Source organism: Typopeltis vanoorti, chromosome 6, assembly GCF_054136105.1.
Source record: "Typopeltis vanoorti isolate ZY-2024b chromosome 6, IOZ_Tvanoo_1.0, whole genome shotgun sequence".
NCBI classification, from domain to species: Eukaryota; Metazoa; Arthropoda; class Arachnida; order Uropygi; family Thelyphonidae; genus Typopeltis; species Typopeltis vanoorti.
The window spans coordinates 3809669-3821791 of NC_143554.1; the positions used below are offsets into that span (position 1 = coordinate 3809669).

At 38.0% G+C, this 12123-nt stretch overlaps 1 protein-coding gene across 1 annotated transcript in view; it reads right to left on the bottom strand.

Annotated features, from left to right (window-relative positions):
- Positions 1 to 10015, bottom strand: part of LOC150105253 (methylmalonyl-CoA mutase, mitochondrial-like) — a 429676-nt gene extending 419661 nt beyond the window's left edge. Inside the window, exon 1 of the mRNA XM_090394648.1 lies at positions 9946 to 10015. Coding sequence (XP_090250774.1) covers positions 9946 to 9981 — 36 coding nt within the window. The 5' untranslated portion in view covers positions 9982 to 10015. The remainder of the gene's footprint in view (positions 1 to 9945) is intronic.
- Positions 10016 to 12123: the final 2108 nt, after the last annotated feature.

The following is a 12123-nucleotide window of genomic DNA, read 5'->3' on the forward strand; positions in this document are numbered from 1 at the left end:
AATGTAGGTGAATTAAACGCAGAAGACCACATGGAAGATGTATTTAGCCACTTATATGCAAGCATCACTTCAACTTGAATAAAGTAAGTAACTTAAAAGTATCAGCTACTACTTTTAAAATTTTAGCTTCAAATTTTTATTTTTAACTCCTTTTTAGCTCTTTTTTTTTAAGATTTAGCTGTTTTTAATAATTTTCATTTGGCAACACTGCTCATGAGTTTACTGGTCACCTTTTCTCTTTATATATTCCTGGCTGTTCTATTCCTTTGCTGATCATCCACATATATGTATTCATTACTACTTTGAGATTGGATTCTGAAAGTAGTAATGAATACATATATGTGGATGATCAGCAAAGGAATAGAACAGCCAGGAATATATGGGGCAGAAGTTAAGCAGACAGGATCAGGTAAAGATAGGTCAGAGATGGGAAGGCAGCATCGATAAGACTGGTTATAGACCAAGATATGAATTGTTATGCTTATTTACAAATGCTAGGAGTATCAAAAATAAGGGAGAAGAAATGGTGGTATCAATTGAGTTTACCTGCCTGAAAATAGTTGGAATAAGTGGAACATGGTTGAATGAAATGACTTAACTGGAATAGAAATGGAAGGATATGATGTTTTCTGTGAAGATAGGAAGGGCAAGAAGGGAGTGAGAGTGCTTCTGATGATAGCAGGGGAATTACGTCTATGTAAAGTTGAGATACAAGGAGAAAAAAGTGGCAGTGGTTTTGAAGCAGTATGGTGGGAAGTGGAGGTTGATAGAATGAGATATTTGGTGCAGGTGTTACTACAGGCCAGGGAATATGGAAAGGGGTGATAAAAAAATATCTAGGCAACTTGGCTTAGTGAGCAAGTGAAGGGTGATCATTGTGATTTCAATTACAGTAATACTGATTGGAATGAAGAGATAGCATCAGAGAATAAAGAGAATAAATTTCTTGAGTTCTTAAGGAACAACAATCTTAAGTAGTATATAACAGCGGACACACGAGGATTAAGAGTTTTAGAACTGATGATATAATCCGAGGATGATATAATCCGAGGATGTAACTGTGAATGGAGTCTGATCTTCTCCAAGCTGGTGAGAGTGACCATGAAGTGATCACCTGGATTGCATCAGTCACCACTTCTATAAAGAAGGGATATATATATGGAACTACGAGGCCAGTGATTATGGAAAACTTAGGAGAAAACTGGAAGCTAAATGTAGAAAGAGGAATTGAGTGGGAAGGATACAGACACTGCATAGACATTGATCAAAAGCTATTTAACAGCAGCAATGTCTGAGCGTATTCTGAAGGTGATAAACTAAACAAGGTGGAGCTAAAATGGATGAAGAGATTAAGCATGAAATCTTCCTTCTTCCACAAATCTTCCAACACAAATGAATGTCGGTAATGATCAGGGCAGCAAAAGTGCGATAAGAAGAAATTAGCCAAACAAGCTAAGAAAAATCCTAGTCAGTTCTTTCAATCTGTGGCAAGCAGAAGAAAAAATGACTATGGGAGAATGATGCCAAATGATGATACATGCAGGATGGGAACTAATGGGGAGGACATAGTTGAAGTATTCAATGAATCAGTTCTTCAGTATATTCCATCCTCATGAAACATCAGAAGAAACTGGAGTGTAGAAAGTATGGTATGGAGGGACTGATGGAGAGTGAGCAGGAAGTATATGAGAAATTAAGTAAGCTTCATATTAGTAAGGCAATTGGAATTGACAGTGTATTGCTATGCATCTTGAGGTAATGCTCTATGGAATTAATGGCACCTTTGGTACAACTATTTAACATGAATCTTGAAACAGGGCAAGACCCAAAGGAATGGAGGGTGGGGAAAGTGTTCCACTTCACAAAGAAGGGGGATAAGATTAAGGGTATAAATTATGGTCCAATCTGTGTATCTGGAGTTGTTAAGATGCTAGAAAAGTTAATGAGGAGTAGGAATCAGAAGTGGGCAGTATTCTTTATGATGGTCAGCATGGGTTTGTTAGGGAGAGGTCAGGTTTCAGTAATCTTCTTACATATTACAACAAGGTGAAAAATTCACTTGATAAAGGAGATGCATATACAGTGATGTATTTGGATTTTTCAAAATGCCTTTGATAGACTGCCACATGACATGCTAGTGGTTAAATTGAAACAGATGTGATTAGATAACAGAACAACTGGATAGCTGATTGACTGTTGGACAGGTATCAGCAGTAGTGCTATGCTAAAAGATGTGTATGGAGAAGTGGTATCCCAAACAACAAAAGTCACTAGTAGAGTGGAGTGGCACAGGGATCTCTTTTGGGATTATTGTTTAACTTGTACATTAATGACATTGAGACTGGCTTAAATGGAGATGCACAGCTGTTTGCCAATGATGCAAAGTTGGGAAGAACTATGAGAAGTAGAGCAGAGCAGACATAGCCCTTCCCAACTTTGCATCATTGGCAAACAGCTGTGCATCTCCATTTAAGCCAGTCTCAATGTCATTAATGTACAAGTTAAACATTAATGACAAGTCTCAATGTCATTAATGTACAGGTGATCAAATCTGTGCACAGCAGTGGCCCGATCAAAGCCTTATACAAGGAAACCACAGCTTCTGCATGTCAGTGTCCTCATTATTGTCATAATCTGTTGGGATATATTTACAATTTTAGCAGTATGGCCCCTAAACTTCAAGTCTCTCTCCACCATCACTTCCAGATTTCTCATCTCCTCCACCTCCTTCAAAATTTCTCTATTAGTTGTATACTCTGCATCTTAACTTTGTCTACCAAATTTCAAAACCTTGTAATTTGCAACATTAAACTGATAACTTTAATCATTTGTCCACTCACCAGGTTTTGAAATTTGGTAGACAAAGTTAAGATGCAGAGTATACAACTAATAGAGAAATTTTGAAGGAGGTGGAGGAGATGAGAAATCTGGAAGTGATGGTGGAGAGAGACTTGAAGTTTAGGGGCCATACTGCTAAAATTGTAAATATATCCCAACAGATTATGACAATAATGAGACACTGACATGCAGAAGCTGTGGTTTCCTTGTATAAGGCTTTGATCGGGCCACTGCTGTGCACAGATTTGATCACCTGTTTTCCAGGGGAGGGGAAGAGAATATATTGGAGAGAGTCCAGAGAAGGTTTACTAAGTTGGTGTCAGGTCTATGGAATGTCAGATACAAGGAAATTGAGAGAATGCAACTTGCCGATCCTTCTGGACAGAAGAAGGGATATGAATGAGACATAAGTTGGTGAGGGGTTGTTACCAGATTAATCTGGAGAAGATATTTCATAGAGCAGAAGGAGGCAAGGGTAGAACTATAGGCCATCCCTGGAAGCTGCATAAGGATATTGACTGTTGATATTATTGTTGATAATAGGTTTTGTGAGAAGGTTCTTTGCATGGAGAGTGATTGGCTGAGTGGAATGCATTACCTGAAAATGTTGCAAGTGTGGAAACTATGAATGGGTTTAAGCCACGCTTCGATGATCTTTCTGCATGAGAGAGTATAGACCTCTCATGATGAGTTCTTTGACTGCATGGAGGTCAGATATTAATGATTACTGCTTGAGTTACAGGAATATTGTTTTGATTCATATTGTCAATCCACAGTGCTAATAATTTTTCCATTACTTCTCTTTTGAATATTATTATTATCATTACCATGGAGTCAAAAGACTCATCGTGGGAGGTCTTTTCTAAGAAACACAAGTCTATCAAGACTCATCGAGGGAGGTCCCTCCTAGGAAACACAGTCTATCATACGACTCCTTAAACACATTGACCGCTCTCACTCTCACCTGATGTTCTTGACACTTTTGCATTAACAATTCCTGCATATGAATGCTTTATTTTATATGAATTTCAACAATATACTATTGCTGAAACTGTACAAGGTGTTAACTTTAATGCTGTATACCAATCAGAATGATGCTCACCTGATTTTATGTGCCAAATGACTTGTATTTTTGCCTCAATGATAACTTTTTTTTTTTTTGAAGATAGATATTGAATCAGTTCTATGTTTAGATGACATTTTCAATCTATTATTTAAACACTAATATTAGTTACACTTTCACTGTTTTAGCAGTCTTTATGTGGTTCACTGTGGACCAAAACCTAAAGCAAACGTTTTGTAATTTCTATCCACAATGCTGTAGAATATAAAACAAAAAACAATCATGAATAATGCCAACATGTTGCATTATGCTTTTGTTTAAGTATTTCATTTTTTGTTATTGATTTTGAAATGTTTCATTAATTTGAATTCTTCATAAATTGAGGAAACATAAAATGAAGTCTTCCTATATATCTCAGAAAATCTGTGAAAAATTAAAAGGACTGAATAAGAAAACAAGACAAAAAAAAAACTTAAATCTTATAAAATAACACCCACTAATAGTATATATTATATAATACAGAAATAGACTGTAAAAATGATTAAAGCAGATACAGTTAGGTAGAAATAAATTTTATGAATGGGTTTAAGCCAGTTAAGAACAGTTAACGGATACTCAAAAAAATCATACCATGTAAAAAATGAAAACAATAGGAAGAGAGCTGGATATTCATAATTTAAATGAAAATATCAAGAAATATAGAGAAATGGAAAGAGCATTTATGTAGAATGGAAAGATATTGGCAAACAGAAAGTGGATAAATATAGAGAAAAGGGAAAAAAAAACAAAACACAGAAGCTGGAACAGGCAAATACTTAATTCTTGATAAGAAGTTCTGAATTACAGTTGAAGCAACTAAGGCTATAAGACCAGCATTTTATGGCTGTTAGTTGCATGTGTTATGTTGGCTGATTATGTGTGATGAAAAACCCTTATAAAATTTCTTTGTATCCAGAGAGGATTCACATGCAAATATTTCCAAAGGGCACTGTCATTACTGAATAAGCTACATAGCGAAATACATAAACAAACAGTAAATTGAGAATAAACTGTGAATAATTTTTTGCAAGAACAACAAATAATTTGAAAACTCATTTCAGGAATACCACAAAAGATGTGATCTATCAACTCTTGAGATAAGTTGGATTTGTGCCCAAAAAATAATAAGTTTGATGGGATTGGGTATCCAAATCTTCAACAGTTTACCATTAAGATCCTAACCAACTTAAAAAAAATCAATAAAATGAAATAAAGGATAAATAAACAAATAAAATATGTCTGTATAGGCTATACTCGAAATACTGTCATTCTGTGGTTTGTATAGGCATTTGCCTGGAAGAAACACACTAGCTATCCAGTTTATTTATTCTTATGGCAAAACGAATACAGAACAACTACAGGCCAATGTCCAGTCTGGAAAGCCAATCCAAGGCCTCAACTGTTGGTCATCACCTTGTGGATGACCACCACCGTGAAATTGGCGTCTTGGGCAATCGTTCACAATATGAGTAATCATCTGAGCCACAGGAGAACAATCGCAATAAGGGTGGTCTAACAGTCCCCAATTATGTGGTAGGTAGTCACATCTGCCCTGGTTAGTTCTGATTCTGTTAACTGATGACCAAATCTTCCTAGGAAGAGCAAAACCAGCAGAGCACAGGAATCTTCTACCAGGAAACCATTTGTTGGAAGATTGTTGGACCAGTATCCTTTCCATATGTCAGGTCTTGATGGCAGGGCAGCTGAAGAGAGTTCATCCATGGACCAGAAAGGCTTTCTAGATTTTAGGCAAAGACTAGGTGGATTTATGAGAGTTTGGTGCAGGGGCAGAATTGGGTTGCTCATTGCTATATTAAATTCTTCAATCGAGGCTTGTCTTCTACATATGTTTGGTGGAGCAACATTAGATAGGACAGGCAGCCAGGAGAGAGGGTCCTTCTCACTGTCCCACACAATATTCTGCCTGCAGGGAATGCAAGGGCTAGTGCAGACGACCTTAGGACTTCTGCACCATAACCCCCAGGTTGTTCCAGCAAGCCTTGAAATGATATTGTTTCTTGTTTTAATTTTGTTGGACAGGTTGGTGATGTGCCTTTTATAGGTTAGACTTCTGTCCAGGCTCACTCCAAGGTATTTCAGGTAAGGCTCGTGTTCTACCATTTTTCCACAGAAAAAAAGGTTGAGGTGTCGATTCGCCTCTGCATTGTTCAGGTGAAATACTGTGAACACAGTTTTTGTTGGTTTTGGCTTCAAGTACCACTGCTTGAAGTACTCTTTGAGGATGTCCACGTCTATGTTCAAGGTTGATTCCAGGTTGGCAAAGGAGGTAGATTGATGTAGGATCACTAGGTTATCAGCAGACATATACTTGTTTGAGCTGGTATGTGGTAAGTCGTACACACAGATGTTAAAAAGTAAAGGGGATAATACAGAGCCCTGAGGGAGACCATTGTGAAGGAATCTGAGCCTCCTCTTTTTTCTGCCAATATGGACCCGGATCTTTCTGTTGGAGAGAATGGATTCAAAAAGCTGGAAAGTTTTTTTGCACCTTATAATATTTCCTAGCTTTAGGAGGAGGCCCCTGATCCAGGCTGCATCATAAGCTGATGTTAGATCAATGAAAGTGGCTCCAGATTTAAATTTCTTTTGGAAGCCTGCTTCAATCTGCGTTGTCAGGGCCAGGACCTGGTCACAGCAAACTTCTTCCTGGCCTAAAACCAGCTTGTTCAATTGGGAGTGCTCTTTCAATGAGTGGTGAAATTCTTTTAAAGAGATTTCTTTCAAAGAGCTTAAATGGGGAGGAAAGCAAGGAGACAGGTTGTAGATTTTTCACATCATTTGGATCTTTCTCTGGTTTGGGCACGGCAATTATTTTGGCTTCCCACCACAGATCTGGCAGTTTACCAGTCATTATAATTTTTGAGAAAAGGGTGACCAGCCATGTTTGGCCTTGCTGACCGAAATGTTTCAGAAACTCGGGGAGGATACCATCCACTCCTGCAGCCTTGCCATTCTTGGTGAGTTTTAAGGCTACCTTTACCTCTTCCTTAGATACTGAGTGTACAAGTTCAGGAAGCTTGGGTCCTGTCTTCAGGATTTATCTGATGGAAGATTGCACAGTAATTTTCCTGATAGAGCTGGGACGTATTTTGGAAGTTTTTAATAAATGATTAGCCATTTGATCAGGAGTTATCTCTGTTGTTTTGTGTGTCGTTGGTTCTGCTCCACCTAATTTTCTCAAAAGTGACCAGCTTTTCCGGCTAGATGAGGTGAAATCGAGTTCGTGGATGGTTGAGATCCATTTTTCCTTTCTGTTTTTATCCATAATTGCTATGAGCTCTTTAGCAACAGTTGGGTCTTCAGTTTTTTCATACTTGGCTAAAAGTTCCTCAGTTTCTCTACTCCAGCATGGGATGTATTGTTTTCTGTAGCCTCTAAGAATAGAGGCATTGGCTGCAGTTTTGATTAGTTTAACAAAATCTCGGATAGCAATTAGGAATGGGTGGAATTGCTCTAATGGTTTGCTCGATTTCTTTCTGAAATGCATTCCAGTTAGACCTGCGAAGGTATCATCTAGCGATTGGTGTTCCGCTGATGACTGCGATTGATATGCCTGTCACTATTAGTGTAGGACAATGCTGACTATTAGGGAATCTTTTAAGGATGGTTCTGGTTGTTGGCAGATGGTGGTCTTCAGAGACTATGCACAGATCTTGTGTGTAGGTTTTCTTCCATCTGGCTGAGTGGAGAGTGCCTTCCTGCTTGGCATCATAAATCAATACAGGTTATATGTATTCATCCAGTTAACTAGATTATTACCATCCCGGTTGTTAGAGGAATAGCCTCACATGGTGTGATGAGAGTTGAATAGCAGGGTGAGGTGGTGGCTGGTCCATCTGATTAGGCCAGGATTGCAATGGTGGTTTGCAGACATTATAGATGGTGGTATTTTAAACTTTAATACCTATAGAGTATTCTGCATCAGGTACAAGATGGTTATGTCCTTGAGGCCAGGCTGGATGTAGGTTGCCAGGCCATGCTTGGGATGGCAGTTATAAGACACAAGAATTAGGCCTGTGATCTTTAGTCTATTGAGGGCTGTATCAGGCACATGGGTTTCCTAGGGAGCCAAGACGTCAAATGCTTTGTCTTTGGCTGTTTTGCTGTTTTCCCCTTCCAACTACTACCCACACTCAAACTTGCTTAACTTTTTGCGTGAGCCATTAGTAGCAGAGGCTCTACCAATCAACCAACCTTTGCTGGCATGAAAGCAGTTTTTAAATTAAGCAAATGATAACTCATTTGTTTCTAAGAAGTCTTCTCTTTTCTTTATAAATTTCATGATAGTATGCATAAGCATTTTTAAAATCTGCAGCAACTTTTCTAGTACAAAATTTGTATCTTATGACTTGAAAATCTCAGTTGCACTTTCTGTTGAAAAGCTTCATCAAGCTCCTTGAGAGTGAAGGAAGAAACAGGAATTTCAGATGTTAAATCTTCTTCCTCAAGTTCTTTACATTTTGCCATTTCAAGATCTTCATTTCTGAACTCTCGTGTGCTTCGAGCAGATCACTGATGTATTTGTAGAACCATCAAGCTGTAATTTGTAGAAATTGGTGAATATGAGGAAGAGAGGGGATATGATCAAGACATATAAGATATTATGACTAGATTAATATTGGGGAGGTTTTGCATAGAATGGGAGAAGATAGAGAGAAAACAAGAAGTCATCCCTGGAAGTCATCCCAGGAGAGTGTCAGCAAGAGGTTGAGCAGCAGCGTTTTTTTGCATGGATAGTGGTGAGTGCAGAGACAGTGAACATATTTAAGGCATAGTATGAGAAACTCTGTGGGTGTGTGCACGTGCACAATACTGGGACCTCCAGAGATAATTACATCAAGGTTTTAATAATAATAATAACAGATTAGCAATATTGACTGCTTCTGTATCATTTTGTATGATCTAGTTCTTGAAATCCTCCAAGAACTAGCAGTTCATGTATAGCTTTTTGTATCTGTATCTTGTATTTATTGTATAGCTATATAGTAAACTAGGCACAGTATCTACTTCTTCTTTTTTTGTATTTATTGTATAGCTACATCAAGCACAGCTACACAATAAACTGAACACAACAGTATTATTATACAGCTAAGCGCATGGTTTGAAATGTTGTATTTATGGTTTAGTATCTATGTATTGCAATTATATTCGACTTAGTTAATACTTGGGGAAAAAAAAATCGTACAACCAGGAAGAACTGCCTATACGTAGCTTGTGGTACAAAGACGGATGAGAGCAATATAATTTCCGGTTCAGAACAAATTCTAGACCTTCTGCTGTTTACCATTATGATCCTAACCAACTTAAAATAATAAAAGATAAATAAACAAATAGAATGTTTCTGCAAGTCATACTCAGCAATGAGTCTTCTGACTCCATGGAGACACTGTTATAATAACAATAATAACAGTGCAGTACTCGAAATATTGTCCCTCGTTTGTATAGGTATTCGGCTGGAAGAAAAACATTAGCTATCCATGTTATCGCCAAAGCACAAAATACAGGTAGTTCTCGACTTTGTTAATTCGTTAAAATTCGTAAAGTAAAATTTATTTCCCACACGTGTAATGTTTAAAATATAAAATAAAATAAGAGGGGGGGGGGTACGTTCTCAACAATGAAATTTAACCACAGTAATGTATCTAACCGAAAATATCCCTTTATTTCACGAGGCTGAAAAGAAACGTCAATCCACTGAACTACCACAGCATCTATGGAAGCTAAACAAGGGTGTGGTTAGTAAGGGTATTAGAGCTGGGTTCTTTACTTTTAGAGTGGTAAATGAGTGGAATAAGCTGCCAGAGTCTGTTGTGGGTGCTATGACAGTGAATGAGTTCAAGGCAAGGTATGATAGATACTGTGAGAATGTCGAATTATTGTTTGGACATGATGTTTAGGGCTTCCCTCGATGAGTCTAAGGACTCCTTGGAGTCGCCCGTAGTAATAATAATAACTGAACACTAAACTTTATGTTCGAAACTTACACGAATACTGAACACTCTGCTAGTTAATCTCCACATGTTGAAATATCTACACTATATCGCCAAACGACACATGTGTTTACAAACACAAATACACCCTAGTGTCCGTTTCAAAAATTAAAACATACAAGTAAAATTAAATAAGAACGCAGCCAATTAGCCCATCACTGGAGAAAGCAATTAGTTATTTTATTTTTTTTTCCAAACTTCCTGCAACTCGTGTGTTTAGCCTAACAATCCAGAAAAATCGCCCGTAGAATTAACACTATTTTCGACAATAATATGCCAATTATGATATGATATAGGAATAATAGAAATAGAAATTGTCAGCTATACTTTCATCCCGAAGTCTTGAAATCGTGGAAAGTTCAAAAAATAAGTAATGTCAATGACTCAGTGTAGAGACGGCTGCAACCATTTTCCAAAAAAGATTGTTTGAGTATTAAAGTTTTCTTACGCTTTCTTTGGGGAATGAAAGGAATTAGTGCACTTCTTAATAATTCCCAGAAATATGAATTTCTTCCCTTATACTAGCAGCGATAGCAAAGTAATATTAGTTTGGAAGGACCGCATATCTGATATGGAAGGTGTGAAAGATGCGTTGTATTAAGATGTTGTAGGCCTGTCCCATGTTTTTAGATGATGTAGGCGGAAATTCTGCCGGGGCTAAATATCCTCAATATTTATCTGAAAGTTTTGTACTTGAGATGGTTGCTGTTTCCTGAGTATGTTCAATTTTTTTGTTTTGTATAATATATATATATATATATAAAATCAGCTAACGCCTTTTCATTCCCGTATATGGGGAGTAGGCGAGGCCATTTATCCCTATCTAACTTTTGGAGACTGAGTGGGCAGTTCAATCTCCACTGGCACCAATCAGAGATAGATGACCCAAGGCTATCACTAATTAAGCGGTACACAGTGACGAGAGACGGCTCAAATGTGCCGCCATCTCGTGGTCCCTAACACAATATATTTAATGTCTGAAATAATGTGGGTTCTACGGTCGATTTTCTTGAGTTTACGGGATGAAAAACCCGAGTTTCCGGGAGGAAAAACCCGCTTGCCCATGTGCCAGAGATCGATTACCTCGGGAACCGGTCGAAAAAAGGCTTAGAAAAATTTCCTCTAGTCGCCGACTAGACTCGAAGCCAAGTCTTCCTTCGTGCGGCCAAGCACCGTGGTGTGCAAATGCCACATCAACTGAGCTACACAGGCTCCTGTTCGATCGCCGAATGCAACGAACGCGGCGTCGCCGGGTTCGCTTCTCAGAGTTTCGACTGCATCGCAGTCGGGGTGCTCCGTCTCGCGGAGCACCGCGGTAACACACACACACACACACACACACATATATAACACACACACACACACACACACATATATATATATATATATATATATATATAATTTTGTGGTTCTGGTTTTCTAATTCGTTAGGATTGATGTATTGTTACCTGGTATCTCGTTCTTGGGTATATATGGGCATGCTTTACTTCGTGGCAGAAAGGCAGTAAAAGCACGGAGCAGCCATAGCAATGCAAAAGATGCAAGGTACTCCATCGATTTCTGTATTTTTTCTTTTTGCTATTGGGACGATTGTGTTGTCGGTAAAGTGCATTAAAGCCTGTCTTCTAAGTAATTTGATGTGTGCGAATTCAGGCTTAGTACCAGAAACTCGCAGCATTCAGATTTTTAGTGCCACTGCGTTTTTTTTTGACGGTAATTCTCAAACCATTTGGTGGCTTGTTTCTGGTGGAACATTGGAAAATATTTGTTTCGTGAATGCAAGCTCGACTGGTTAGACATTCACCTGACATGCAACAAGGTTTACTTCTTTTTCTAGTAATGTCTCTGACCACGATGCATTATTGAAATAAGTTTTCAAGATTCTAGCAACTTTTGAAATGTTTGTTATATTTTTCGGAAAAATATAACCGTCCCACTTCTTATTAGGATTTATAGTTGTGTTTTTCCATGGGAAATACGTTGTTAATGATTTAATATTGTGGAGGAAGTCTTCAGGTGGTGTAAACATTTTGAGAGTGCTGGCTGCCATCTGGTTTATGATGATCACTGTTCCTCTGCTAGAAGAGGCTACTTGAGTATTGTATCATTCTCGCAGGATATTTTATGGAGTATGTGTAGTTCTGTCTAGTTCAGTATTTATAGGTTTAGGTG